This window comes from Pleurodeles waltl, chromosome 2_2 (genome assembly GCF_031143425.1).
Source record: "Pleurodeles waltl isolate 20211129_DDA chromosome 2_2, aPleWal1.hap1.20221129, whole genome shotgun sequence".
Classification (NCBI taxonomy): Eukaryota; Metazoa; Chordata; class Amphibia; order Caudata; family Salamandridae; genus Pleurodeles; species Pleurodeles waltl.
The window spans coordinates 781,586,806-781,600,385 of record NC_090439.1 but is presented as its reverse complement, the minus strand read 5'-3'; the positions used below and the strand labels follow the sequence as shown (position 1 = coordinate 781,600,385).

The window sequence follows — 13,580 nt, the reverse complement described above, 5'->3', positions numbered from 1 at the left end:
ATCACATTAGAGAGGCCTCTTGAAATGTCTGTTGGAATTAGAAAAGTAGCCCTGGGACTGCTCTAAGGAGGTCCTGACTGTGGCTGGTCTCCCAGGGACAAAGATATCTCACAGTAGTAGCGACCAAAGAATGCTGGCCCCAGAGTCATGATTCAACTGGATCTTCATTCTAGATCCAATTCTTCAGTTGTGATTCTGAATCTTTCCTTTGGTGATCTAGTGGGCACTCAGCAGAAGACTATGCAATCTTTAAGGAAATATAATTGTTAATCGCTGAAGCACTGCAAGGAAACCCACTATGTCATATCACACCACATTCCACACTGTTAATTTTCACTTAAGAAATTACGACAAACGATGAAAAAACGAGCTTTTTCAGTTCACAGAACCCCAATTCTTTATTAATCACAGCTTGCTCACAATGACAAACAGGAAAATAGCACTAAGGAAGGAAGAGTAGAGTATGCAGGCAGCACCCTTTAGTACATGGGACAACTTCAAAACTGCAACTATGCTTGAGATCTGCTGTAGACTTGCTTGTCAGTGATCAGTCCATGGAAAACTCACCCATTTGAGCGACTTCCAGTGCTTTAGATCTCATACGTTTAGATGCCATTAAGCTAGCTAGAGGGATCTACCACAAAGGAACAAAAATCAGCTTGAACAGACATCAGTAATGTTAAAAATTGGAACAACCAGCACAGAGGTCCCAGACCATACCCCCTAAAAAAATGTCACTAAGTATTTTATGTACCATTTGCAAAGAATAAGACTCTGCTTTTTGCCCGGATGATAAAACCACATTCGAGGATTACATTTTGACAGGATCAAAAAGGTCTAAACCAAGGATGTATCATTCACTTGGATCAGTGCGTGTATGGTTACGATGTCATTTACACTTACATTCCTACCACTATATTTTATAGTTGCAGTGTTGCCACAGATCGCTAAAATTGGTCTCCTTTTCATTCATATAAATTCTTATGACCCAGCCAGTGACTAAGCTGGTACTACTGGCGATGGTAAGCGATCCATCCTTTTCCCTATGACTGTTCAGCCTGCTACTCGGTCTATAGGTGTAGGGTTTATATATAAGGGCTACACACAGTAGTACTACCTAAATTTTCACTTGTGCCCAATGCAGATGACATCGTCTAGAATGAACCCTGACTCGTCCACAAGGGCGTGGCACTTTAATTAGGTATTGTGCTGTGGAAACCACAAGGAATGATGTGTGCTGGACACACCAGGAAAGCTGCATGGATGTGGGCAGTCATGGGTTTATCCACATCATCTATGATCTTTTGTTTATAGTTTTAACAAAGTTTGAGGATTCCTGTACAATTTGAGAAAATGAGGAGGCAGTGAGTCTCTAATACCACAGACCTCCTGCCCTCATAGTTCTGCTAGACTGAAAACTGCAGGGATTGGCATTAGACAAGGGAACTTGGAAAGAACAGACTTAGCAAATTTAACGTAGTGGGGACAGACAACATCAAAAGCCTGTTACAGGACATGTAAAATTATGAAATAACTTGCATAATGCAATACTCGTATTTTTTTAACAAAAATGTAAGTATTTACAAAATAAGATTCAAGATTTTTAAACATCAAGCAAATCATTCTGCTAAGAGACTGCATTTTTTGATTCTTTTTTTGTGTTTTTTATAATGAGTTCTCGATTTTCTTTTTTTTTTAAACCATGTCATACATTTTTTCATACTGATATCGCATGATCCATAATAATATAGGCAGGGAGTGTACTAATGATGGAGACGTTTCACATCAACCATTGCCTTTCTCAGCCAGAGAGTTCCACATGGAGTTCCTTGTTCCTGCGGACCACTTCAGCATGTCTCTCCTGGAAAAGAAGGTTGGGAAGTGTCAGTGGAGAGAAAATAATGCATGCATGCTGGTATAATGCTTTCAAATGATCAAAAAAGTACACGATCAACGAATGCATATCACCGTAGAAAGAAAAAGTATGAGTGACACTTTTTAATCTAGAAAACTCCTGCTTTTTAGCACTTTTAGTGCCTGAATCACAAATGATTTCCTATGAGTAGTTGTGCCCTTTTCCAAGCTTTGTCTTGGCATAGTAATGCACTACCAGGAGAGGAACATGCTTACTCAGGTTAAAAAAGGTTTGTGAGTCACAGTGGTTTATTTCCATAAGTAAGTCTTACCCCTGAAATAGATTGGTAAGCCACACTTTGACTCTGAATACAAAAACAAAACAAAATACATAGGGGCAGATTTAAGAAAAGTGGCACTGCACCCAGTGCTTCTCCCTACTGCCTCTCTGTGCCACATAAGCATTATTTTTAATGACGCTAATGTGGCCCAACGAGGCCAAAATCGAAACGCCAAATTTATAAAGTGATGCAATGCCTGCATTGCGCCACTTCGTAACCCTTTGTGCTACATTATGCCTGCGCCATACATTATGTATGCAAAGAGGGCGTTCCCCCATTAGGTGGGCAGAAAAAGTGGCACAAAGAAATCTAAAAGATTTCTTTGCATCATTTATTTCAGCACTTTTAAAGCCTGCTCAGAGCAGACATTAAATGGAGGCATGCCACTGTTTTCAATGGGCCTCAAAGGGCTTGGCAGGAATTACATCAACATTTTTTAAACTAATCCTGCAATGCTCCAAACTAGCGTAAAAAATGTTGATGCTAGATCCCCTAACTACTTAAGGAGATGAGCATATAGAACTGAGGAATGGGATAGATAGGAATGTTCACGGAGTAGTCGTTTAACAAAGTTGAGATCAATGGGAAGGGAGTCTTCCTTCGAAGTGTACAGGGATTACTTTTTGATAATGGGATCTCTTGTAACTCATTGTTCCTAAGTAAACCTGGGCAGCAGATATAAAACCCTTGGTACAATCAACAACTGTTTTGGGCAGAGATGTGTTAATATAGCTTAATTATGCATTATATATATATATATATATATATATATATATATATATATATATATATATATTGCATTTCCTGGCTTGAGTGCCTCTTTTTTGGACATTTGTTCAGGCCACCTTTTTAACATTATGAATGGATAACTATGCAATGTTCTGAAAACCAAGGATATTATCTTTCTACTTAGGGGTGATGTTCTTGTGAAGTGATATATTTTATGCTGACATTTACAAGACTGATATGTGTTCCAAAATGTAGTACCACTTTCAGTATGAACTCCCAGTGATCACAGGCCGCTAATAGTAGAGCGTGGACATGAAAAAGTATGAACAGGAGCAAGTCCTCATGCCAGCTCTCCCTGCGACAGGTCTCCTGACACTGCTGTACAGTGTCTGCATTCCCAGCTAAGCTCTGCTGTTGCCTTTCTGTCTCTCTACTGCTGTCTAATTACTGTGTACTCTTCATTGTAAATCATCTTCTTCTAATTTCCGTGCCTTTATAGTCTTTTTACGCTCCTTTTGTCTCTTTTTGCCTTTTTCTTGCGTCATTGGGCTCTTTTTTCTCTTTTGCTTTCTCTTGTCTTTAGTGTCTCTTCACGCTCTTTATTGTCTCTTTTTGCCTTTTCCTGTCTTTAGTGTCTTTTTACTCACCTTGCTCTCCTACTCTCCCACCTGCTTCCAGCCTGCTTCTTGCCATTTCCCTCCTCCCGCCTCTGCCACACATCTCCCCTCCCTACCACCAGGGCCTACTTAATGGAGAACAGATCCCAACCCCATTGAGCAGGTCCTCCTGCCAGCTCCTCGTGCAATAGATCTTCTGAAACTACTGTGTAGTGCCCGCATTCCCTGCTAAGCTCTCCTGCTGATTTCTGTCTCTCTTCTGCTGTCTCATTACTGCAGTCTTTTTATTGCAGATCCTCTTTTTGCCTTTTCCATGCCTTTATTGCCTCTTTACTCACCTCGCTCTCCCGCCAGCTTCATGCAAGCTTCCTGTTGTTTCCCTCCTCCCGTCACCCAGCACCCCTCCCTACCCCTGAATCTCAGCCACAGCAGTGACCGTTCCATCTCCTACATCGCAGCCTCATTTGGAACAACCTGCCCCTCCACCTCCAAACTGCACCCTCCATCACGGACTTCAGAAAGAAACTCAAGACCTGGCTCTTTGACAGAGACCTTGCACCCCAGCGCCCAGACACCCTCAGTGCTGATAGTACAATGCTCTACAAATACTGACTGATTGACTGCTTCAACACACCTGTGTACACTGCAGGGGAAGTCAACCAGGAGTACACAGAGAAATAGGGATTAAGGGGTCTGAATTCCCTTAATTGTTAAATGCCTTAAGAGGTGCAGGTAGGAGTAGATCACCATACTCAAAAGTTAAACTGACCCTTTCCATAGCCTGTGCAAAATTGTAGTACTTGCTTTTCTGGTACATCACAAGAGTTCATAATGGATGTGGAATTGAAATGGCATGAATTGTCCACCCACTGCTTATCTTATGGCAGGTCATGATTATTCCATTTTTATCTCGCTTCAGACAAGGAGCGATATAGTAGCTGTGTTTACCTTCTCTTGAAGGCGCTCCATCAGGGAAGCTAAATAGGCTTGACGATTCTCTTTAATCTGTTCCATTTTCAGGATCAGCTTTTCCTCTGCCATTTTGCTGAAGTTGTTATTCTCCTCCGCAGCCTTCTGAAGGACCTCTCGTTCATGCTCCCGCTTTTCTGCCAGTTGCTTCAAGATCTGGGCCTCCTGGACCTGAAACACATGAATACCCTTGGATTAATAATCCATTCTGTGAGGCCATCTTGTGAGTCGAATAATTTGTCTGCCAGCAACATCTACTGCATTTATTGAGCCTATGCATGCTGCCTATAGCTGCTGACTGAAAAATAAGACACAAAAATCCTTAAAAGTGCAAAAGGCAAAAACTCTGTAAACATACATCTGATTAATAACACTTTTACTTTCAAACTTTTTGGTTAATTCAGACATCATTTACTTAATCATATTTTTGGAAATTATTATTTATAATTTACCACGTTACTGTTGCTAGCACAGGTGTCTTTAAATTTTTTTATTAATGAGTGTTTATGTATTTTGGATAATGAGTTTATGTAGAAAATGAAATACGTAGAAAAATAATGCATGCGTTTGAAAATGTGACCTCTAAGAATGGCCACCAATGTTAACGAAATTTACTAATTAATGATTAATACTTATGAAATATTAAATATGTGCTAGACTAATGCAGTAACATATTATATTAAGGGTTACGAAGTATGCTTTAGCTTATAAGTTGTAGGCCTTAACTTAGCGAGTGTCTTGGCCTATTTTGCCAGGCCTCATGCAGAAGCTGTATTTTTTTAGCATTTAATAAAAATGCTGACCAAGTGAATTAAACTGTGAAATGTCTATTGTATTGTTAAATGTGCTTAACGGAAACTTTCCATGTGAACCGACTGCTAGGAGATGATGTTCTTGCTAATGTAACATTTTATGTGTAATGTGTGTGAGACTGACTTTCCAAGGACAAGCACAATGAAGATACTGACTAGAGTGGAAGCTGCAACAATATTGTTACGTGACAAGGTGGATGATGAGAACATAGTAAGATAGACCAATTAACTGTATGAGAACATAGAAATATTAGAATTCATAGATTTGGTATAGTAATTATTGGACAAAGTGTGAGCATACGATTAACTGACCAATAGGGAATTAGGGGATAGTTTAGGTGACTTTGATATAACAACGCCACAGAGGGAGGAGACTTCAGAGAGAGATGCTTTAGGAGAAGAAGAGACTTATTCAGATTATGAGAGATTTTACAGATTTTAGGAGAGAGACATTCATTCTGACATTGGGCTAATATTCCCTGACCGAGAGCCTAATGCCTTGCTGATCGACTGATGTCCTGAGGACGGAGACTGATTCTGCTTTGCTGACCCATATCGAGGATAGGTATAACACGATAAAAATGTGATTATTATGCATTTTTGCTTTTTCTTTCTAGGTACCAACTGCGCTGCTTTGTCTATGACTCTGTCATAGTTAGATGTTTTCCAAACTGATGTTACTAAATTGCTTTGCATGAAGCCCAACATGCTGATGCTAATCTGGTGTTAGTTGAGGATTCTAATTTATGACGAAAGTGACTAGTGATCTGCTTAACTACCTGTATTACATCTCGTTAACGCAGCTGACTCTGCTCTTGATTTGCACCATAACTTTAGAATGTATTGTAGTTCAAGCTTCGATTAGATTGCATTTCTTCCGACACTTCAGACAACCAGTGTTGTTTTTGTATGTGTTTCATCTGATTTTGAGATTAATCTACATGACTCCAGCATTGTTAATATAGGGAAATAAACTTTTACTAAAGGTGTGGTTATTCATGACTGAAAGGTCATGGTGCGTGACAATTACTGACTCCATTGACTGTTGATTTTATTGATTACTAATGATTGTTGATTATTGTGTATTGATTATGTACTGGAACTATGGTAAGAACTTCTCAATTGCGAGTCAAAAGGTTAATTGACCTATTCGTGTCCCCTTGTAAGTATACTTATAAAGGTCTGACGAGCTAACACTGTGCGTTGTAAATTTCACTACCAAGGGACCGATTTTGAGTTTTTCAGAGCAGTATCATTGAGGGTACCACTCAGACTGATTCCAGGTGGCCTGGTGTGTCTACATCCAGAAGTACTGGCTGTGGGAACACTTAGCCCGAGCAGATCAACCACAACACCATGGGGGGGACATCAAACGCTCCTCCCGCTGGCCCAGGGCCTACCCTACCCATCATGCTCTTCTAATTGCAAGTGTAAATGTATTTATATTGTGCTAACGACCCCTGATGGGGCACTAAAGAGTTTTTTCAGTGAGTAGCACTCAACACTGGAACCCAAAATTAGTAGATAATAGATTAGTAACATGTTTTTTGTTTTGCTTTTTCCATGTGCCTAGATATGCTTGATTTTGTGTGTTTAGTAGAGTTTGGGGAGTGTTGGAAACATATGAGTGGATTTGAAAAGGGGAAAGAGTGAGTTGTTTTTGTAAGTAATGGTCGTGTGTGCCTGTTGGTTGGGTGGCATGGCTGAAAAGAAGGGGTGAACGATTGAGAAGGATGTTTGGGAGCTCATAGTAGTCAGAAGGTCTAGGATGAGTCAGATGGAGAAGGGGAGGGTAGGAGGTAAGATTTTTTTTTAAATGAGCAAAATCTATCTATCTATCTATCTATCTATCACTATATTGATTTTTTTCAGTATTCCTGGATATTCATGAAGCAAGCTAACTGGAATATGTCATCTTTGTTCAGCTCGGTCAAATTCTATTGAGCCATCACTTGGGTTATCCAGATGTTAAGTTCACCAACATCTTTCTTTGACCTCTTTGTCTCCCGGTGCCAGGATCCTCATATCCTCCTACGATATGATTCAGCCCCTTACTATGCATTTGCACCCATAAGAGCACACAAGTGATTGGCAGATTCAGTCCTGGAGGTTATGAGCCTGTACTTGCAACACTCACCAAGTAACTTCCTTGAAAATATTAGTAATTGACAAATAGCTATGGAAAACTCAAAGTGTCTAAAACCTGTAGGTCATTTCGAACATTTTCAACAGAAAATCCCTTGCCACAGCTTATGACTGCCACAGTCATTAGGTGTAAGCACTGAAAGACTACCCCTGGTGCAAGCCTGCCTGATGTCTTAATCCATCAGCGTAACTGTCACTAATTTGCACAGTGCTAATTGTGGTATTCAATTGCCATAGACCATGAATTCCCCTTCATGATATTGAAAAAAAGGCCTTAAAACCTGATTGATGAACATTCTAAGTAACCTTCTTGAACTGGTAAATGATTTTAATGTGTGTCCAGATGAATAGCTGCATTAAAAATAATGAATTTTGGCATCAGAATTGAGTGAAGGGTCACCACGTCAGAAAGCTAGGAACAGCTATTAAGTACAAAGTGCACACCTCAGAGACAGTGAAACAGGTTTCTTGAAGTGCAAGTACAATGAAGGATTGTATTTATAATGTCCATTTAATAAAATGAATTATGAAAAATTAAAAGGTGGTGACTATTCTTTTTCTAAACACAAGTGCACATCCTAAATTTATTGATGTTTGAGATGCCAAATAAAAACACAGTTGTGACATATAGAACACATGAAGTTTTTCTATTACTATAAGTTAAACAAACTTTTATAGAGGCAATCATTAATATGAATGAGCATTACATTTTCAGAAAGAAAGGTTCGAGGAGATTGCGTTGTAAATGAAGGGAATTTGCATTTTCCCTTGTTAATTGGATAGCGCCAGATGGATGACTATCTCTAAACTTAAATTGAACAATGAGAAATCTGAAGTAATGATAGTTGGGAACCAAGCCCTGCTTAAATCTCCTTCTCTGGCTCTTGAAAACCTTAAAAATTTTCCTTCACCCAAAGAAAAGATAAAAAGCTTGGTTTTCTGGCTAGACTCACGCCTCAGGATGGATTGTCAATCTACAAATCTGGCCGCATCTTGTTTCGGCATTTTGAGATCTCTCAGGAAAATTCTTAATATTCTTCCATTTATGGCCAGAAGGCTTATCATCCAAGCATCGATCTTGTCTCGCCTAGACTATGGCAATTCCATTTTCCTTAGTTCTCCAAACTATGTGATAAAAAGACTGCAGGTTGTGCAAAATGCCGCTGCATGCCTGCTTATGAACACACCCAGACATTTGTTGGCTAAACCTGCACTGGCCTCTCTTCATTGGCTCCCAATTAAACAACGAATTAACTTCAAGGCCATCTGTATGACACACAAATCCCTTCATAACAAAGGTCCTATGTTTCTTAGGAAGAGTATTACACCCTACATCCCTCAGAGGTCACTTAGGTCTTCATCTGCCTCATGGGTGATCATACCACATTTCAAGAAAGTAACTTGGGGAGGTAGTTCTTTCTCAGCTAGAGCTGCGTACCTCTGGAACTTGCTTCCTCTGGATCGCCAGCAGGAACATTTGGAATCTGCATTATTGCTCACAGCATAAACCTTGTCAAAGTCTAACTCCTTCAGCGCTGGGAAGCCTTTGGGTAGCCATGCACTTTATCCATTTTTTAAATTAAATTAAAATTAAATTGAAAAGTACACATATGCTTAAATATACCTGTAGAATTACGCCCAAGTATTTAATCAGCTGCTCGGAATCAATGTGCCTACTGGTGGTGGGTTGAGGTGATTTTGTCTATCGGCATTGTGGGAGTTTTGTTGTAGGAGTTTTGGTCAGAGACACTTTTTATGAAATGTATCCTAATGTCAGGACTAACATCTAGATTGCTGAAAATCACCCAACACACTTTAACACTGAACAATGCTACTTTCTGGCAGTATGGGGGAAGGGGGTTTTGCACTGAAAAATTACATTAGGCTGGTTAGAGTAAAATAAAATGACTTTAACCAGCCTAGCGTCTTTCCTCAAAGCAAAATCTACCATACCACATGAGTCCTGTATTAGAAAAGATAGGAGTCATGTCCACCACTCCAATGGCCAGCACAGGGGACAAGGGTCTCCTGGGCTTGGCCATTGCACCAGGTGCTATGTAGGGGTGCCCATTTCAGGGCCCTCAATGGCACTTTTAATAATTAAACCAAATATTTACCTCTACTTACCTTTACTTACCTGGGATGGGGTCCCCCATCCTCTGCTGTCCCTCTGGTGTGGGTGGGGGTGTCCCTGGGGCCTGAGGAGGGCACCTGTGGGTTTATTCCATGGTATTGCACCATGGAAATAGGCCCACAGGACTCCTAACATCTGCCATGACCCAGGCTTTAAATAATGGTGCTAAGCAGGCTTAGCGCCATTATTTAGGCCCGCCTCCCTCCCGTGCACCATTTTGTGCACAGGAGGATATTTAAGGCGCCAGGGCCTTAGAGTCATTTTTTGCCCGGGAAAGCCTACCTTGCATCTCATTGACACAAGGTAGTTTCCCGCTACCAAAAAATGACTTTAACTCCAATATTTTGATGTTAGACTAGTCTAGCGTCAAATTATTAATATGAAGTTAGTTTTGCGCTGCATAAAAATGACACTAATTTAGCGTAAACAGAGTATAAATCTGGGCCTGACTTTCCAAATTCTTGGAAACAGTTCCTGGAGGAAAAATACCCAAGCAAGAGTGGTAAACGCTCTTCCAGGCAGGCAGGTTCCCACCTTAGCACAGCAATCTGAAAGGTCAGGTTGAAGGAGGTTGGGCCTCTTTAATAGTCCTCAGTTTACAGCAGCAGTGTAAATTCACTGTAATCCAAAATTTATAAATCGGGAAAATAATATAAAAGGATATAATTTCTTGCATAGAGCATGAACAGATTTAGTATTCATTCTACTCTGTTGCGCTTGGGTGACGATTCTCTGAATCCACGATGTACTGCACATATTGATTGCAGGAGCATGGGTTTATTGGCTATTCCCTGATCCCGTTCTGGTATTTGCCACTCGTAGCTATAGAGTCTGATTCCACAACCTGAAGCAAAACCTAAGGTTATTTATGGAGCAAAGGAGGGCGAATGTACTGAGATCAACAGTGATCCCAATATACACCCACAAATTTCTCTCCATTGAGGTTTGATTGTCTTCTACATAATTCCATACTGCACAGTGTATATTATACTTACATGAATCTGACCACAAATCGTGATATTTGGAAATGGATAAATGTCAATCTGTATGTTGTGAATGTGTCTATTTGAAGTGCGTTAGGTTTGATAGCATATCTTCATGTCTGATATATTCATTTGTAAGTTCTATAGTTGTGATGCTTGGATATCTCCATACAATTCAAAGATCTTTTATAAGTCATTAACCGAAATAGCTGTATTTGCATTTTGTTGTGTATGTGGGTGGGTGAAAGCACCAACTGCCTGTAGACCTTTACATGTCCCTCTTTTTGCATTTTTCACCAGTTAATTCGTGCCACAATTTAGAAGTAAATGTATGGTTGCACAAAGAGAGAGATTGTTAGTACAATTCACTTGCTGTTCTATGTGACCAGTCTGTTTTATTGTCTGGTCTAGGCTCTTTGAAGCGTGCGTAAAACTGAATGTAATGCTGGTTGCTCAGACGTAGCTCTGTAAATCCAATTCAAGAAGATTGCCTTAGTTACCCATTTCTGTGGTATGCAATGGGAACTATGGGCCCGATGCTCAGAGACTTTGCTGTGACTCTTGTAATACGCCTGAATTCCAGGAGTAAGTAAGCCCAGAGTATTCCTGGCTTAGTCCTGAAATTCATGAATAAGCCAGGATAACCACTAGAGGAGGCCACACATCTATTCATTGAGCCCTTTACTAGTAGTTACCCTGTTGAAGTAATCTGTGGTAGCCACAAAGTAATACAAATGTCCAGAGTGGAATAGCTGAGGGCTCAACTCTCAGCCTAGATTCAACACAAGGCTTCGTGATACACAGCGCTTCAGCGCCCCAGCAGCACTATAAATGCACTTACACTGCAATACAATTTACAGAAACATATCAGCAGTCAGCCTACTTCTTTCTGAAGCCTCTCTTTAGAGCCTCGGTCTTTTCATAGTTAAGCAGCCTTTGTTTTCCCATATTGAGTACTGCAGCCTTTATTCATGTGGTGCCTTTTACAATTCCTGTAAACTTATTACACAGAGTGGAAACCTTTGTGTGTTCCGCAAAATAGATAATTTATAGACTGTTGAAGAGTTTATCCAACATTTAATTACAATAATTTTGCGGTTTGATTTCCCGTAAAAGCATATCAAAGTCGTTCTAAAATAAATATTTATTGGAATATTTGTCTTTTTGGCTACAGATGATCATCCTGTTACCGTAAATTGTGGAATACAAATTTGCAGATGACTCAAGGATAAGTTATTTTAAAACTGTAACCATGGAAAACAGTATGTTTTTATGTGCTAAGACAGCAATGTTGGTTTTTTATGTACAAATAGGTTTAGTGTCAGTTTCAAAATGAAAATCCACCGTACAATGGGCTACTTGTCACATTGTGAATATTTACTTCATGCAAACTCGTACACAACGTCGTTAACAGTATATATTATAGCAGATCTTTGAAAACCATCTAAGGCACTCCAGAAATACGATAGAGTCTCTCAGGATTTTTTTTAAATTCTGTGCCGGGACGATGGTCACTATTAAACATAATTTTTTTAATGGATGTTTTAAAGTCACAGCTTTTGGCCTTTCAGTGGCCAAGAACAAATGATTATGACAATACCCATATCAATAATAATAAAAACATAGCATAGACGTCCGGAGTTCATTCTAGATTTATGTTCGAATCAATTTGTGCTGCAAATCTTGTAAAGATCTTATCTGATTGTGCAATGAGATAACTTATCTGCAAACAATTTGCACATAGTTGTAGGATGTCATTTCAGGTCCAGAGTTCAGCTCTCTAGTCTACAGCACAAACCATAACTATGAAATGTTGACTAATCTCTAAACCCTAATCCACGGGAGAGACAAGAAAAATATTCACTAGGGATGTTGAGCAATGAACTCTGTTCTTTAGATTCAAAGCATGATAGTTTACCTCATATGAATATCATTAAATGATATCATGGATACCACTGTAGCCTGTCTGTGCTGTATTATGAATCTGCACACATAGGCTACAGTGGTAGGCCTGCAGTCCTGTTTGCACTGTCACTGTAATGGGTGGCACATGGATGCTGCAGTCCACTAGTGACATTTAATTTTCAGGCCCTGGGTAGTCTTTGTGCTGTATACTAGGTCTTGTATGGAAGTCAGATATGCCATTTAGGACAGATTGTTTTAGAGATTAGAGCACATGCACAGGGGTCTCATTAGCAGAATTTTAAAACTGCAGAGACAGGCTACAGTATTAGGATTGCAGCACCCATTACTACAGCAGGGTTTACCATTTTGTGGTCTGGCAGTGCAGTTGTAAACTGCAAATTCAACATGTCAAAATAACCCCATTTGACAGGCCTAAACCCGCCTTTTAAATATGAATAATTCACTCCTTAGTAGGCCTTAATGTCCATAAGACAGGGTGCATGGTATCTAAAGATAGGGCACGTAAAAACTTAATATTAAACATGTCCTTATAGTGAAAAGGTCTCAAATGCTAGTTTCACTGTAGATGGATTAGTTGTTCCATAGGAAAGTATTAGGATACAATGTTGCATTTATTAATGTCATCTCTGGCTAGATAACAGCTACAAAATTCACTCTTGAACTTTTTAAAATATTACAAGCCCTATTCACTGTTAGAATCAATTTTCTAATACACATTTTGGAAAGGATAGTTTTAGAAAGTTACCTTTTCCATGCCTAAAGCTCTTGAAGGACATTTCCACGAGGGCTCTTATTTGTCTACCTATTCAGGTAGGGACTAATCCCAGTGGGTGAAGAGCCTGCCCCTAGAATTGGTCTGAAGTGGGCACTGAGGAGGGGTTGCTCATTTCCCTAGCCATACCTATGGTTTGGGCACAGGAGCTCTACACAGGGGAAGAATGTTTTTGCCATCTTGGTTGTAGGTAGAGTGGACACTGTGGGATTGGCTGCAGTAGGGCACACAGAGGTTACCCCAAAAAACTTTTTCCCTTTTTGTTAGGGAGGGGCCAGGTGTCTCCCTCATCCACAGG

General features: G+C 39.9%; 1 protein-coding gene across 1 annotated transcript in view; it reads right to left on the bottom strand.

Moving 5' to 3' along the window:
• Positions 1 to 371: 371 nt before the first annotated feature.
• Positions 372 to 13,580, bottom strand: part of STMN2 (stathmin 2) — a 107,864-nt gene continuing 94,655 nt past the window's right edge. The window contains exons 4-5 of the mRNA XM_069220399.1: positions 4,490 to 4,681; positions 372 to 1,861 (exon numbers count right to left, since the gene is read on the bottom strand). Of these exons, the coding sequence (XP_069076500.1) occupies positions 1,802 to 1,861; positions 4,490 to 4,681 (252 nt within the window). The 3' untranslated portion in view covers positions 372 to 1,801. The remainder of the gene's footprint in view (positions 1,862 to 4,489; positions 4,682 to 13,580) is intronic.